This window comes from Oenanthe melanoleuca, chromosome 1A, assembly GCF_029582105.1.
Source record: "Oenanthe melanoleuca isolate GR-GAL-2019-014 chromosome 1A, OMel1.0, whole genome shotgun sequence".
Lineage (NCBI taxonomy): Eukaryota > Metazoa > Chordata > Aves > Passeriformes > Muscicapidae > Oenanthe > Oenanthe melanoleuca.
Window position 1 is genome coordinate 21284270 of NC_079334.1, and position 17238 is coordinate 21301507.

General features: G+C 40.8%; 1 protein-coding gene across 1 annotated transcript in view; it reads right to left on the reverse strand.

The window, feature by feature from the left end:
• The window catches only part of MYH9 (myosin heavy chain 9), a 69703-nt gene that overhangs the window by 8564 nt on the left and 43901 nt on the right, over window positions 1-17238 (reverse strand). Inside the window, exons 12-29 of the mRNA XM_056507967.1 lie at window positions 16632-16784; window positions 15294-15467; window positions 14347-14520; window positions 13674-13788; window positions 11124-11317; window positions 10667-10788; window positions 10236-10305; window positions 9120-9280; window positions 8298-8406; window positions 7209-7340; window positions 6367-6573; window positions 5768-5905; window positions 5142-5265; window positions 4214-4385; window positions 3429-3641; window positions 2849-2993; window positions 2162-2368; window positions 1114-1218 (exon numbers count right to left, since the gene is read on the reverse strand). Of these exons, the coding sequence (XP_056363942.1) occupies window positions 1114-1218; window positions 2162-2368; window positions 2849-2993; window positions 3429-3641; window positions 4214-4385; window positions 5142-5265; window positions 5768-5905; window positions 6367-6573; window positions 7209-7340; window positions 8298-8406; window positions 9120-9280; window positions 10236-10305; window positions 10667-10788; window positions 11124-11317; window positions 13674-13788; window positions 14347-14520; window positions 15294-15467; window positions 16632-16784 (2715 nt within the window). The remainder of the gene's footprint in view (window positions 1-1113; window positions 1219-2161; window positions 2369-2848; window positions 2994-3428; window positions 3642-4213; window positions 4386-5141; window positions 5266-5767; window positions 5906-6366; window positions 6574-7208; window positions 7341-8297; window positions 8407-9119; window positions 9281-10235; window positions 10306-10666; window positions 10789-11123; window positions 11318-13673; window positions 13789-14346; window positions 14521-15293; window positions 15468-16631; window positions 16785-17238) is intronic.

The window sequence follows — 17238 nt, forward strand, 5'->3', positions numbered from 1 at the left end:
ATTTAAATAACTGCCTTTCAGTAAGCCAGTATAGAAACAAAATATTCAGAAGGGTCCTATTCTCTTCTACACTCTAATCATTAAAGTACACTCCTTGCCAGACAAGCCTTTCTCAAGGCCTTACCACACAAGCTTTTCCACAGTCCTTTCTCAAGTCCTCCAAGTAGCACAGAAAGTATTCAGACCTTTCCCAACAATAACATGACTCTACTCTGCTAAGTGTATCTCTCTCTCATACTCTGGTACCAAAGAAACACACAATAGACCCAAGTGCTCTTGCATGGTTAAAAACAGTGTTGGTCCCAGAAGAACAGCACTGGTCATTTACTAGTTTAGGGCACAACAGCACTGAATCACTTATGCTGCCAGTGCTTGAGCTGAAGGATCTGTAAAGATTAATCTTAAACTAGTGCAGAACTTTTGTACTGTGCTCTGTCTTTGAGTCTGTTTTTTAAAGAGTACTAAGTAGACAGAACATCAATGCCTGTTCAAGGCTACTTATTAGTGATGTGCCCTTCCTTTCCCTTCCAACTTCCTTAGCACTCCATGCTTGACTTTGAGTCATATTCTGCTAACTGTAAATGCTTGTTTTTCTCAAAGTGCAAGACTAAGGATGATTTATTTCCTGAAAAAATACTAAATTATTTTAATCTGTCACCTATCACCTCCCCAATATCCACTGGGAAATAAAACTTCCTGCTTAATTTGACAAATTTTCTGGAAATCACACACATGTGCATACACACAGAAACTCTGTCATACACTTGATTATAAAGATCTCAAACAAGAACTTCAAACAAGCATTCCAGTCAGTTGAAGCACTACAGTGTTCTCAAGTGGAAAGGTGATAGAGCAGGACTTCTAAGCCCAAGACAGGGAAAGTCACATATGTTCCACAGGCAGAGGAAGCAGAAGGAAGATAACCAACTTGTTTCTGTAGAAATGCTCTCAATAGCATGCAGTACAAATCCCTGAGGGGAGAAAAAAAAAAAGCCCAGACCCAATCCTTTGAATTGTTGTATAATCAGTATTTAATGGTATTTCAAAGAAGAGATTTCTCCCTTTACTAATTTATAACAGATACACATTTGCCTTGGTTTCCAAAGCTCTCACCTGTGTATCCTGAAGCTGTGATTCCAGGGCAGAGAAATCCTTTGCTAATTTAATTGATTTACTGTCAGACTGGTTCAGAAGACCTGTAACATTGTCCAACTCAACCTGAAGGAGAGATCAGAGTATCAGTTACTGAACACACCAGCAAAAACAAAGGAGGAAGTGAGCAGCTATGAGACCTAAAACTGAAAATGGAGGCACCTCTCAACAGGAGGGCATAAGATTAATCTTTCAAGAAATGAACACATTTCTACAGTCCCAGGAATTAAATATGAGAAGCTGAAAAGAGATTTTTATTTCAGTTCATCTGAATTGCAACAGCCTTCTGATTTTGGTTGGTTTGGGTTTTTTAAGGCCTATATGAGATTTCAGACAGCCTGGTAAGCAATTGTAAAATTTTTGACTAAATCAACTTTCTTCTATTTTATACTGTCTGTTTCAGGATTATATCTACAGTCTCAAAATTACATTTTCACACTTCAAAAGATTGTGCATATGCTGGTAATGCTCGACTTTTAAAGATGACCCTCCATGAAGGAGAAAGCAAAAGACAATGTTTCATGTCACTCTAAGGGATTTGCTGCTCCTTTGAAGAAAGGAGGAGAAACCTGTAAATTCCCACATCATCCTTCTTGAGCCACCAGCCATGTGACAAAACTTTCAGACACCATCTTCCACATAAGTTACACAACCAGTCTGTGTGTGCCATTCCAGGAGCTCCAGCAGCTGAATGCTCATAGAGCTGTGCAAACCACTGCCTGCCTACAGGGGGCACTGACTCCTTGAGTTTTACAAAACTCAAACAGCAATTGGTTATTTCACCTTCCCAGGGCTGCTGGAAATAAGTGACATCATTCCAAATACCCTGATCTGGCAATGAGTTGAGGAGTTTGCATAGTCCTTAGGAAGCAAATTATGCATTTGCTGTTTGTAGGAACATTATCCTCAGGACTCAAGAGAATTTTTGAAATAGCCATGGGGAGACACTACCCTACAACCTTTTCTCTTGAGCCCTGGGCTGAAGCTAAGCAAAACCCATGACACTCACCTGCAGTTTGTTAACCCTCTCAGCCAGTTCAGTCTTCACTCTTTCACCTTCTGTAAATTTCACCTGCAGTTCCTGGAGCTGAGCATCCACTTTTTTCCGCTTGTGCTCAGCATCCCCTTTGCCCTGCAGAAGAGCTTTCACCTCGTTGGACAGTTCAACCTTCTCACTTTCCAGAGCTTGTTTTGCTTTTTCAAGATTTGCTTTCACCTGGAGAGGCAAAGAAAAGGGAGTAAAACCTCTCAGACTTTAGATATGGCTGGATCCAGCGAGTACATGTTTTTCCAACAAGCAAGTTAATGCTGTATGTTTAGCAGTTAAGTTGCAGATTGCTTACTCAGAAAAAAACAAGATGAACAGCCTGTCACTGATTATCAGGAGACAGTCTAACAATCATAGAAGACAACAACACAGAAAGAAGTCTTGCACCATCAGATTTCCAAATCAAAAGTTGTACAAGCAAACAAGTGCTAGAAGTAAGAATGTCTTGACTGTGCAGTATAACATGCCTAACAGGAGAAAAAAGAATGAATGCCACTATTTAAAACAGCTTTATATATGCTTCATGGAGAAAATGATCTAGCAAGAGAAGAAGAACACATGTATGAATATCGTGAACACTTTGTGACCCTCTGCACTGTCATTTCAGGGAGGTTGAGTGCTTTGGCCCTGTGTTTCTGTTCCACATACCCGTTTGGTTTGCTCTAACTGCTCTGCCAGCTCTTCAATAGCTTGTGAATGTTTCTGCCTCATCTCTTGGATTTGAGCCTCATGAGTCTTTGCCTCATCTTCAAGGGTCTTCTTCAAAACCGTTACTTCTTGTTCTCTCTTGGACCTGCAAAATTCACAAACTCCATTTAGATGCCAAGCAGGGAATCAAACAGAGGTGTATATCCACCAACAGTGTCTCTAATGCAGAAAAATGCCAAGGTCTGTTTAGGCTATAAAGATACTTTTCAAAGGTAGAACTTAGCACTACATCCTTCTTAAGTGCAAGCTGGCAGCAGTATTTCTGCCTAAAAAGTAACAGCCTGAAAGTACCAATGTTTCAGGGGTAACACTAATACTTTGGCTGGGAAGCAAATCAACTTTCTGACAGCAGGTGAGGTAATGCAGTCTTGACAAGGGCTTGACTCCTTCTGTAGTCACTGAGGCTGCTAACCAGTGATAAAGGCAGACTTGCTATGGCAAGAGACTGAATACAGCAGAATTATTAAAAACAGCCAAAACAAAACCCAAATAAAGATAACACAGCCCATGTTGGAGTTACCTCAGCTCCTGCTGAGCAGCTGTAGAATCTAGTGTGTCTTCCAGCTCTGTTTTCAATGCTTCCAGCTCTTCTCCCAGATCCCTCTTCTGTTTTTCAGCTTTATTCCTGAATGCTCTCTCTGACTCCAGGTCTTCCTGCAGCTCAGTGATCTGGGATTCAAGTTCCCTGATCTTCTTCAGGGCCATGTTCTTCTGAGCTGCCTCTTCTTCCACTCTGTGTTCAACATAAGGTTCTGGTCAGAGCCAGACTTAAACCATATACAAATTAAGACAACTTGTCCTACCAAAAATAATCAAGAAAAGCTGGTACTGGGCAGCTCTACAATGTTATATTTAGACTTAGATCCACAGACAATCTACAAATTCTAAGCTCTATCATCCAATACTTGAGACAGCACAATTACCTTAAAGAAAGAGACAGAGAGACTGAAAACAGAAGAAAGCAGAAGAGAAAGCACCATTTTACATTGGAAATTGGACACTTTACTGAGTAGATGAATACAGCAACTACCAGAGGGACAGTGTGCTGCAACTACTTTTTAATCCCAGCTTAAGGATTGTTACTCCAGTCAAATGCATGCAGTGCCTATTGCATCCATAGTCTAGTTCTGTACAGAGAATGTAGCAGTGAAAAGCAGCTGTCAAATGCCAAGGACATGGATCTTAAATAGTCCACAGGCTAAAATACAACATCCACAGATTGCATTGATCCCTATTCATCCTATTCCAAGTGACCACAAGACCAGAAAGACTTTCCAACCTGAACCCAGCAGGTCAGGTTCTCACCTAGCTAAGGCTGCCTGCAGCTCCTCTTCCTTCTTGGCCAGCTGCATTTTGAGCTCTGTAATCTGAGCCTGCAGCTCAGCAATCTGGTCATGCAGATCAGTGGAGTCCCCTTCGAGCTTCCGACGAGTCTTTTCCAACTCCTGCCTCTGCTTTTCTTCGCGTCGCAGGCGCTCTAACGGAGATGGGGACACGTTAAGTTACACAGAAGGCACATGCTCAGAACATTGTACAAGCACAGAAAAATAGCTCTTGAAGCAATACTTTCTTTCCTGGTAACTGTCCAAACTGTAGCTGGATTGCATTATTTTGTCAACCTATACAGGCATCTACTCCATACTTTGCCCTCAAAATATATCTAGGTAATTTCCCTTCCCCTCACCTTACAGCCAAACCTCCTTTTCCCACTTTCACTGTAACAATGCAAACACAATACCTCGCAGGCATAAGCACCCATTTAGTGATGCTGCAAGGTCTGCTCTCCCTTTGCTGAAACTATACAGGCAATCTCCAGAAGAATATCCTTCTAGAACTCTGAAGAACTTTGCAAACAGGCTATTAGAAACAGCACTAACCCTGACAGATTGATGCTGCTGGAAGTAGAAAAGTGGAGACACTTCCACAGCAGGAGATGAAAGAGAGCCAGCCTCTCTTCTCCATTGGCCTGGCTGCTTTGGAGAGGATTTTTATTTAGATCAAGGGCTCAGCTGACAAGGCACATAACCTTCACCCACACAGAACACAGCTCTATCAAACTGATCAATAGCTTACACACTATAGAACAATTTTTAACCCTTCAGAAACTTGGGAGGACTAGAATTCTTTCAGAAACGAAACTGAAGTTTAACAAATTTTAACAAGAAACCACCTAAAACTAATTAGGACAACATCTTTACAGGATCTATCTCAAAAAAAAAAAAAACAAAATCACCTTCAAGGTCTGTGATCATGGCCTCATGCTTATTCTTCAGTTTGGCTAAACTCTTAGATTTTTCCTCTTCCTCTGTCAGGTTTGTTGTAAATTCAGACATTCTGTCTTCCAAGAGTTTCTTTTCCTGCAGAATTGAGAAGGCAGAGTCAAAAGAGTTGCTGGAATTACAGGGTATTTTTCGAGATCTGACAGCTTAGAAATGTCAATGTCATGAGTGCCTACTCCTGCTACAAGGAAATTCAGAAAGAAAGGAATCCTTTCAGGATCACAAACAAAATTATAATAAATTTAAAGTTAAATTTAAATGAAAGATTTGTATACAATAGCCCTTTCAAAACTGAAAGAGAAGTCTGTTTATAAAATAACTTGATAATGTTTGGCATAACAATGCATCAGAAAATGTTTCCTCATGGATCATTACTTAGTGAAGGTTATTTAAATACCATACAATACTGACTGTTGAGAATACAGGCAGGCTTTCAAAAACTCAGGTCAGAATTCAGAAGACAAGACTGAATTAATTAGTAAGTTTTCCTGGAAAAGGAAAAAGGTCAGCCTGTAGTGGTTTTCTCCAAGAGAAACATTGGTGCATCTTTAGCTAGTAGAAGATGATGCAGGAGTCTTACCTTAGCCAGTTTGAGATTCTGATCTTCCAAAACTAGCACATCTTCTTCCAATTTCTTCAATTTGGCCTCTGTGGTCACTTTTTCTAGCTGCAGCTTCTGCCTTGCACTTTCCTCTTCCTCAAGCTGCTCCTCTAGCTCCTTCACAATATCCAAAAAAAAAAGCAAAGTATCTGTCAGTGCTGCTGCTCACCAATCCATGGAACAGCACAGTAGCAATAGTAGAATGGAAGGTTTCTTCACCCTTCCTTCAAGGTATTATCAGGGGTCCTAGACTGACATCTCTGCCATGACTTAATGCAACATACTGCATGCTAATCAACACATTTTCGAGCAGAATAAACAATGCTATTTTCCAAAGAATACTACCATTCCTAACACAAAGCAAAGACTTGTCTAATTATTGGAGAAGTGGCCATCACCTTCAGGAATGGAACAGCTCATTCCAGACAACTGACTGAATGCCTCAGCTCAGCACCAGAACTGCTGGTTCTATTGCTGTTTCCACAGATGGATTTTCCCACGCCTCTTTCCCCCCAAGCTGAGGCTCTAACCCTTACTATCCTCTTTACTGACAGGAAAAAACGTTCTTAAGGCATTACCTGGATGTTCTGCTGCATTTTCTTCTTTTCAGCCTGAAGATGTTGACACCTTTCTTCCTCTTCCTCCACCCTTGCTTCCAGGTCATGACATATCTCCTCCAGTTCTTGTTTCTTGGCTGTCAGGCGAGCTCTTATCTCCTCAGCTTCAGCACACAGTTCGGTTTCTGCTTGCAACTGTTCCTGCAGCTGCATCTTCTCTGCCATTAGCTACATTGGATGCAAAGCCAGAAATAAGACAAGCTCCAATTGACCAAAGCACTTAGCAATGAGTGTTAAGTGAAGTTCTGTGCTCCTCTGTTCCACAGTCACAGTTTTAAACATCACAGCAGTCTCCTGCTGTTAACTGAAAGCTAAATATCAAAAAAGTTTTAAGTGCATGTTCTCCTTCACAAATCAGGTGCTGCAAGTGCAAATTATTCACAAATTTCTCAAGACCATATCCATTTGAAACACGGATATTGTCTATTTCCCCTTACAAAAGTAACAATAATTATCAGCCCTACAGAAAAAAAAACAAAACCCTGCTCCCACCTTCTGTGCTCCAAACAAAAAGGATTCCATAAATGACAAGACTGAATTTAACCAGCTTTCTGTAACTCTCAGACAAAGGAGACTTTTTTCCTATAACGGCTACAGAAGGGCAACAGGTAGTCACTGTACAAAAAGACCTGCTGCAGGAAATGAGCTGCAAGAAGGGCAAAGGAAAGTGAAGCCAAGTCATGTTCCAGCAAGTTGGAATCTTGCAGTTTGTCCACCAGATCAAGGAATCAAAGGGGGTGCTCTCAAGCAGTTGGACAGGTGGAGAGAAAGCAATTTCTACACATTAGATTTGCAGAACTTACCTGGGCCTGGAAGGTCTCCATCTCACTCAGTCTATTTTCTGCAGCCAGCTGCTTCTCCCTGACCTTTATTAGTTCTTCTTCCTTGGCCATCATCTCCTCCTCCTGTCTGCTCACTTGCAGAAGGGGCTTCACCTGAAAGGGAAACCAAGGGAATGAGATGTGTATAAGGAATAACAAAAACATGAAAAAATGCTCTCGTACTCAAGATAAGCGTTGAATAAAACATTTCAGGTAAGTGTCTTATTTGAAGGACTGATGAACTGTTTTGTGGTGAACACTGAAGGAATCATACAGGACTAGATATCACCTACTCTGCCAACAGCACACTTTCTGCCAGACCATTTATTCTCCTCCAGGATGCGATGCCAGGAAAGGGTTTAGTAAATTCCACACCCTCAAGTGTTAAGTAGTAATAGTGAGAGAATAAAAAAGTTGCCATATAATGGGGAAATTCCCAGGTAAGTCAATGTCATATAGGTGGACTTCTGTAAGGTCTTCAGCATGATACCCCACAAGATCTTTCTCTCTAAACTGAAAAAAGATGGATTTGATGGGTGGAGTGTTTGGTGATTGAGGAACTGGCTGGGTTGAATCCAGAGGTGAGACCCCACCTGGAGTGTTGCATTCAAGTCTGGGGTCGTTAGCCCAAGAAAGATATGAACTTGTTGGAGTGTGTCCAGAGGGTCACAAAAATGATCAGAAGGCTGGAGCACCTCTACTATGCAGACAGGCTGAGAAAATTAGGGCTGTTCAGCCTGGAGAAGAGAAGGCTCCAGGAAGACCTCAGAGCACCTGCCAGTACCTAAAAGGGAGTTCACAAAATAGAGGAGGCTAAACTTGTTAGGAAGGCTTGTTGTGACAAAAGGGTAATGGTTTTAAGCTAATAAATAATAAATTCAGACTAGATACAAGGAAGAAATTTTTTACAATGAGGATGGTGAAACACTAGAACAGGTTTTCCAGAGGTGGTGGATGGATGCCCAATCCCTGAAACCATTCAAGGTCAGGTCAGATGGGGCTCTGAGCATGCTGATCTAGTTGAAGATGTCTTTGCTCACTGCAGAGGGATTGCAAAGGCAGAATTATTACCTTGGTGAACAGCCTCCACCACTGCCAGTTGCGCAGTTTCAGATAGGCAGCACAGTTTCTCTGAAGCACTTTCATCGCTGTCAGCTGCTGCTGGCGCTTGGCAAAGGCTCTGCAAAGCAAGTGGAGATAAGGCAAAGGAACCCAGAGCTGCACACAATTCACACCATCAAGCCCTTTGTTAGATACTTCTGTGGTTTTTATTTAGAAGGTTCTCTCCCAAAACCCCAGCAGTTTCCAGTAAACTTTCTCTTCATTTTAATTTTTTTTTCTGCTCAGGTAAGAGTGGCTATTTTTTCCTTAATCCAATTTCCTATTTTAACAAAATTTCGCTCGTGTCTCCTACTCTGAAAAGCTTTACTATCTTCGCTTCCAAAAAGGGAGATCTGAAGCAGAGGTGTGTTTTCCCACCAAACTTACAGGTACTTCTTTTCATCTTAGAACTGTACCAATTGCAGCCTTACCTGATAGCTTAAGAGAAACCCTACAGCTCCTGCATCAGTACTGTACTAAGACTTTTCCATCTGCACCTTCAGAGCACTTCTGACAAAAACCTGATCTGTTGCATAGCATTCTTACAAAAAGGAACAGACTTTACTGCTCAGGTAGGTTCTGGGATACAGCACACAGATTCTTACAGGTGCCAGTAGTCTGGCATTACAGGGATGAGAAAACCCTAAAAGAACATCAACTGTTATACACAAATAAATCATGACCTTCTGACAAAAAATAATTTTTAGACAAAATGATTTCCTTTTTTTGAAGATAAACTTGAATGGGAGAAATATACATTTATGAGGTATTTTAAAAAATCAAGGTACTTACTTTCTGGCCAGGTAGCCTCTGCAACATGCTTGAAATCCAATAATGACATCTGTGATCTTCAGGTCTCTCTCTTCTTCAAGATGAGCAAGGACTCCAGCTCTGAAAAACACTTTACTCTGTCCAATTCTGTAAAGGTTGGAATCCAGCTCCAATGCTTTGATCTAAAAAGAGAGAGAGATAGAAGAATTCATGTCCTGCAAAGACTGTTTTGTGTGAAACATCACAAAACATATTTGTGGCTTGTGGCTCTAAGACAGCCCTTCTCTACAATGAGCCACTCAGGCAAACCAAAGTTGCCAACTCCCAATAAATTCCTGGCCTATCCCAATTAGACAAGCCAGAGCTCAGCCAAGCACAGCATCAAATGGAGGTAATCAGAGATAATAAATACGACAGAAAGCATCATTTAATACAGTATCATCTCAAGTACTCAGAATACAAGGATGCTGTGAGGAATGTATGTCTAGTCCTTAGTGCCCTCTTCCTTTTCTAACATATCTGTTGTGCCTTCCCATTTAGTTTTTCTCAGTCCTATCTTTGTGAAAAAAAAGACAACCCAGCCCAACCTTCCTTCCAAGGATTTGCTGCCAATGCTTATATTAGCTAAGCTAAGAAGAATCAGCTATACTCCTGTAAGACAGAAAAAAGGGAATCCCTTACAGCCAAGTTCAATTCAAGTCTAGTCATCAAGCTAGAGCCAAAGCTTTCTCTTTGAAGCAGGCAATTCTACAGAAACTAATTGGAGTCCTTGCTGAAAGCACTTGTCAGCAGCAGGCCATTACAAAAAGTTTACTGAAGCTCATACTTTAAGCATGTGCTAAAGATAGCATTAAAGCTTTAAACATTTAGATTCTATGAATACTGCTGGCATCTTAAAGTATGCATCTGTGGAAACAGAAAGGTCCTCTCTGCCTAGGATTACTGAATCTCATGCTAGACAAAAGCCTCCATCCAGGAAGCCAAGAGGAAGCTTTCTGTACCCTTCTCTCAGACGAAACATTTGACTTTGGAATTTCGGTCTGTGAGTACAAGTTATATTTAGCATGCACAACTCCAACTTTTAAACCACACCCATAACGTTTATTCTATTCAAGTAGAGTTTCTGGGATGTTTTACCATCAGCACGCAAGCCTGCTTTCCGTCCATAAATCCTTTGGGAATTGCATTTGGAGTTAAGATTTCATATCTGAAAACAAGAAAGCATTGGACTAGTCACACAAGTGTATTTGAAAACAACAAAACAAAAGGAATCGGTATACATTTCTATGCCATTATGAGTTCAACAGTTTTTCAACAAATGCTGCACCTCTAGACAGCAGAGAATGAAGCAGCATCCTTAAAAAGGGTTCCCTATGCCTCACCTTAACTACATTCTTATTGGAGAAATCAAAAATGTTTTTCAGAGACTTTGTGCTAGGAAATGCCAGTTTTTCAAAGACAGCACATCTACCTTGGTAATCTAGTTGCAATAAAAGACTTGAATTTCTGTACTTATGTCTTAACTTTGCCAGGCTGAAGACTGCTTCAGATTCTTTCCTAGGGCTCACCTTTGTCTGAATTCCTGGAATACAACTCTGTTGGGGAAACCTTGACGGCAAATACGGATTCCCTCCAGCACTCCATTACAGCGAAGCTGGTCAAGGACCAAGTGGGGATCCAGTTTTCCAGCCTAGTGAGGAAAATGTATATCTTATGAATACCACCAAAGCTTTTACAAAACGGCTTAACCCCTTGCCTCTCCCCCTTCCTTTCTGTAAAGCAAACAGTTTTCTCTTTTTCAGTCAGAAGCAATGGAAAGCTTTTATGCTACCTTAAGAACTGCAAAGATGAATCTCCAAAATTTCAATAAGCATACAGTTATCTAGGATGACGTTAAAAATACTCTGAGAAAAGAGGGCCTCTTCCAGATCTCTCATAAAACCTGACAAAAGCCATCAAACCAGCCACATGCCCCAGGAGGCCCATGTAAGAATGCATGGGCTGTGATGTTAGAGCTGTCTTTACCTTTTTCTCGTGGTTGGGGATAATGCAACGGACGAAGTTGGGGTTGGTATTCCTCAAGGTAGCCATCAGTTTAGCCAGCTGCTCTTTGTAGAGCTGTCCCACTGTCCTGAACATTCCCTTCCTGGTTTTAAAGGCCCCTGGCAATGCTGTGTCTGACATACCAGCTACCTGATCCAGCCCAACAATACGGTCCACTAGAGAGAGCACAGGAAAGAGCATTAAAATTCTCCCACAAACAAAGGAAGCATTGAGACATACAAAGAACATCTGGGTAGAACAGGATAAATGAGAGGAGCTGCAGGATCCTTTTTGCTTCATCTCTACACAGATGTCGACTCCTGTACAAAATTTGTGCAGGGATAGGAGCAGGAAGGAAAAGAAAGCATCAGCTCACTACAGGAAGTTTGAGTGATGGAGTCAAACTTAATCCCAAACATGTTCTACTGATGCCCTGGATGGCAGCACTGGAAGAGCAATCTAGAAGTGAGTTTCAGATGCTTCTACTTGCTTGGCTTAGAATGAAAAACAACAAGAGTTCTAGCTGCTGGCCCAGCAGAATCAACTGTTAGTTAACTCTGATCCAGAAGGGGCCATAGATAGTGAAAAAGCCCAGCTTCACTCTTGCATTACAGGCAGGACTGTCATAACTTATGATCAGAAAAGTTGTATCTACTTGTAAACTGAACAAGCACAGTAAAAGGCACGACAAAACCCAAACCTCAGGATACCACTGCTTGAGTTGTTTTTGGAGCACAAGTATTCTGTGACACAGACATGAACAGCAGCACCAGGAGAAAGTCAGAACTCCCTGCCCCAAGTTTCTCCATTATGCCACAGTGACACCCAAGCATTGATGAAGCTATCACCTTGATGGATGGACACCACAGATTTATTTTTTCCTCAACAGAAGTCAGCCAGATTTGGTAGCAGCAGGGGCAGGAAGAAAGGAAAGTTTTACTTTTTACCACTGCTTTTTTATGTGGAGATAAAAATTCACCCATTCAACAAAACCCTACTGTATTGCTATAAGTGCCCACACTCCAATATACTTTTATTAAGGGCTTCAAGCTACTCTTCACCATCTTTAGTGGTTGGCTGACACCTACACTCAGGCTGCCGATCTTCACTTCAGAAAATACACCAGCATGTGTTCAAATTTCTTCTGATAAAAAAAAAAAAAAAAAAAATGCAGCTGCTAAGAGACACCTCTACAAAAGAACAAACTAGAAAGAATATTCTCATTTACAGCTAATATTAGCTGAAAACTGTTCACTTCTAGAGCAGCTGCTGGAATAGGGTCAAGGTTGTCTTATCAGAAAGAAAAGAAGGTTATGTTACTAGATGACATCACAGGGAAATCCACAGAAATGCATCCCAGACTGTGGCTGTGCCAATCCTCTTATTCTTGAGCCCTGCAATCTACTTCAAGATAGTGAAAAGAACAGTCACTTGCAACAGAAGATCCAGCTAAGAACAATAAATGAAAACTGATAAGCTGTGGTCAGTTGACATTTCAAGCCCAAAAGTAGTCTCACACAGCAGAGGCCTTGTTAGGCACAACTTGCTGGTGCCATTTTTCACCCAGGACAAGTTCCTTTGCCAAACTTTCTTTTAAATGATCAGCTGCTGAAGTTAAATCCCAGAACTAAAACTAATGTTAAACTAGATTTCCGTTTCTATGCAGTCTCAGAAATCTTCCTTCTATATCTGCAAGAAACACACCTGTGCTAGCTGTGCATTCAAACAGTTGACAGGAATTTGTTCCTATCCAAGTTGTGCAAGAGCAACTTTTAGCACCTAAATGTGTTTGTATTTTTGTATCCACTTTCAAGGTGACTTTTACTTTTGTTTCAAAGTCCATGAGGAGCTACTAGCAAAAAGCAGAGGAAATGAACAAGAAAGACAGGCAGGTATGACAAAGGGACAAAGAGAAGTTAACGGAAGCATTTCTTGCATGGCTCTAGGATGCATCACACACATGACACGACAGCTGGGTTTCTCAGTCACCTGGTTCTAGATGAAGAATAGGAAAGTGTTGATAGAAATAGGCTCTCTGAACCTTCTGCATCTCTGCAACAGACAGAGACGTCAAAGAAAACCTACCACAGAAAGTGACAGTAACAGTAAGACTCAAAAGCAGAAAAAACCCAGAGAAGATAGAGTAAAATACTGAACACTGCAGAAAGGGCACACTCAGTTGCAGGACTGAAAACAGATTCCACCTCAGATCTTAAGTATTGCAGCTATGCAAGCTGCTGGCTCATAATGGAGCATTCATATTTTATCCCAGTATTCCTCATTTTGAGACAGAATTGCTATATATGCATCAAGCTTAAGAGAAGTTGATGCAAATGAACCTTTCTCTTGAGCTGCAGTGAACTTTTAATGAAATACCATGATCTAAGCAAAGGATGTTCCAGATAATGCTCATCTTGGTGGCTTAGTCTTCAAGGGAAAAAAGAAAAACAGCTCATTACAGGCTTTTGATGCTCAAGCTCTTTGACACAAAAAAAAAAGAGGAAACAAATGAAATAAAGTTTAATTACATACCATCTTTCCACAGCTCAGACACAAACTTATCCGATGACTGGTGGAGAAGAGTAGCGATGTTATCATTCAGCGGATCCATGTTCTTCATCAGCCATTCATCTGCCTTGTAATCCACCTGGAGAAGATAAACACATCAAGAAGCTTGGGGGAGAGCGATTTTCTGCAGCCCAAAATCCATCTGGCATAGTCTAGAAATCCATCACCAAGGCTTGCACAACAACAGATTACCTAACCATTCTTGGGTTTGCCATCTAAGTAAGCACACTTAAAAATTTCCAACCCTTACAAAAAGCTGCATCTTCTGTCAGTAAAGGGAATGGATTTACAATGCTAGTTTGTACCATCCAGAGTGTGAAAAAAAAAAAAAAAGCTGCTACAGCATTTTTGGTGATGAAGTCTTGATGCAGGTTTCTGAGCAATACATCCACTCTCACCAAGTCACACAAGAACAAATTTAAATTGCTGTCAGTTTGACGTGTTATGAACTATAAATATAGATATAACTTGCAGGCAAACATCCTTAGGCCCTATAAGCTCCTCTGCAATGGAACACTTTCATGAAATCTTCTGATGGTTTTTCATAGGCAACCATTTTGGTAAGCAGCCATTTCTGAGAAGCAGTGGTTATGAATTAAACATTCCAACCTTCATATTTTAGTTATTAATTCTTTACCTTGCCAGCATAATGAATGATACAGAAGTCAGCTTTGTCTTTCAGCTGTTTTGGCTTCTGAAATTTGGGGTGGGTGCCTTGCTCCTGAACAACTTTTTCCACAAAGCTTTTGTCTGTTGCTTTTGGGAACCAGCACTCTTCATCCAGCAGGGCCAGTATACCAGGAGGCCCAGCCTTAAAGAAAGGAAACATCAAAACATCATGAACTACATGACTACAACCATAATTAACACCTTTAGATGGCTAAAGGAGAAAAAAAAAGAAAACCTAAGCCTGATCATATCACATTCACCTCTTGTGTGGTATCAGTTGAACTACTTCCATTGTAACATAAATTGTAAATAGTTCTTCAATACCCTCATCTGAATTCTGACCATTTTTACGAGAAAGTCTCTTCTGCAACACTTGTCTAGGTTGATTTTTTGGGAAAAGATTTTTTAACAGAAGAAATATTATTATACAATTCTCTAAATATATTCAGGTGTCTGAATGCAAGAGGCTATAGCAGAAAGTTCGACAAATTAGTCCTTACTATTGGAACATCTACTATGAAATTTGTAAATTCTCAAGTTTTGTTAGAGCAGAATGAAAACAGAGTTCACAGCTTCTCATCACACCTGTAATTAAGGAAGTTCACACTACTTATGGCAAGCTACACATACATCTAGCACGATGTAGACCTACACAAGTGAGGACAATAGAGTAGAGGAGTAAGTGGCCAATTAGATCAATTTTCAGGCAGTATTTCCTACAGAACTGATACTAACAGCCTTACATACTTTCAGACAAAGAAGAAACTGTTCACTCCTGCTTTTAATCACATCACAGGATCAGTACAGGATCACAAAAACTACAGGCCCATTTCCAATCTAGGGGCAGAGATGATGTCCTCAATGACAAAAATCACTTTGGCCACTTCCTGCTCAACAGTGAAACAACAAACTTACCGGCTTCTCTATGAGGTCAATGCAGGGCTGCAGGTCCAGGCCAAAGTCAATGAAATTCCACTCAATGCCCTCCCTCTGGTACTCCTCTTGCTCCAGAATGAACATTGTGTGGTTAAAGAGCTGCTGCAACTTTTCATTTGTGTAGTTAATGCACAGCTGCTCAAAGGAGTTCAGCTAATGAAGAAAAAGGTAGAAAGATTTGAGCAATCACTTGAGAAGACACACCTAGCATCCTCTTAGCACAAAAGATCTTATCTGTGGTTCAGGAATCTAAGCTAGAGTGGGGCAGACAGTCCACTGTCAATAACCCCTTTGGATATGAACTGCCTGTTCTGTCACGTGCCACTGCACACTGCTGCAATCCCTAGGGAAGTTCATACACATTGGTTCTCAGACTTTGCAAAAGAATGTTCAGCTGTAAACAGCAGAAGATTACTGCTGCTACTTAACCCAGGAACAGAAAGGACTCTGGTTTTCTCACAAATGCAGAGGCAGCAAGTCCTCTTCATAGGAAGAAGCAGCAACAGAAGCCTGAAGATAAATTCCTAAAAGCGTGTGGACTGGAAAGTCCCTTTTTAATCCTTATAAAAAATCAGAGCAAGGAAAGTGAGGAAAATTTCTTTAAAATTCCCAGATTTCTTCAAACAGAAGGATAACATTAATAACCAACAGTGCATTTTTTTGTTTGACCACACAAACTATAATGCAGCTTCTAAAGAAAGTGGAACTGTTCTAATTCCTCCATATTTATTAATTCCTATTTTTCCTTTCATGAGATTCCTCAACTGTGAAGTCAAAGGTATACCAATAAGAGGGGGAAGGAAACAAAAATACCCCCCAAAACACAATCAACAAACGAAAAAAAAAAAAACAAAAAACCAACAACCACAAAAACAACCCCAACTTGTCTGTGTCTCAGAATAAGTTGGCCCAATTCATTTCCCAGCTGTTCACAAGCTAGGTCCACGTAACATAACAACAGGAGGTGCCTTGCTGGGATAATGGCAGCTTTTGATGGCAATCTGTGGCAGCTTCTGATTATAAAGCAAACTACATCCTAAAATTATTTCATAGAATCCCATAACAGTTTGGCCTAACAGTTGACTGTCATCTAGAGAAAGAGCTCCCATTTCCCCTCTCTCCCATCTCTCCCTCAATTTTCCTTCAGCTCTTCCTTTCCTACACTTATCTTGCACGAGATTCGATGTCAATCCCCCTTTTTGTGGGCTTCACATCCTTTCCAAGAGTGTGTCATTTTCCAGTTGTAAAGCTATTTCCTTCTGCGGCCTTTGCTCCATATTAAACTGTGCTGAGTGCAAGGACCTGACATCTCCTTACCTCAAAAATCTCAAAGCCAGCGATGTCAAGGATTCCAATGAAGGATGCACCCTGTCTCTTGGTCTTATCCAAAGCCTTGTTGATGCGCATAACCAGCCACCGGAACATCCGTTCGTAAGTGGCTTTGGCCAGTGCTTCAATGGCAAAGTCAGCCTAAACAACAAACAGAAAAACATCAGAAGCTGCATTACAAGCCAAAGAAAAGTACAGATTACACTGTTTCAGGATCTAGCAGCACAAAACTGTAGTGTGACATTTTTATCTCCACCAGGAAATCCACTGAACAAGGCTTATTTCAGTTTATTCCAAATGAGAAGTAGATGGCACAGTGATATTCCACACACAAGAGCAAAGAATTTGTCTCTAAATTAGTGTGTCATAACCAAATTTCAGGATCCTGCCTGGAGCAAACATGAGCTGATATTAAAGAGAGAGAAACTATGCTCGGTCACTTCCAAAGACTGTAGTAACATGGAGTATTTCATAGGCCCATGGAAATGAACTTAAATTCTTTTGTAACTTTAGATTTATGAAGAGCAATCCTCCCCTGTCACTACCCTACCTGTGTTTGACACAAATACTACATGTAGTAAGAAATTAAACATCA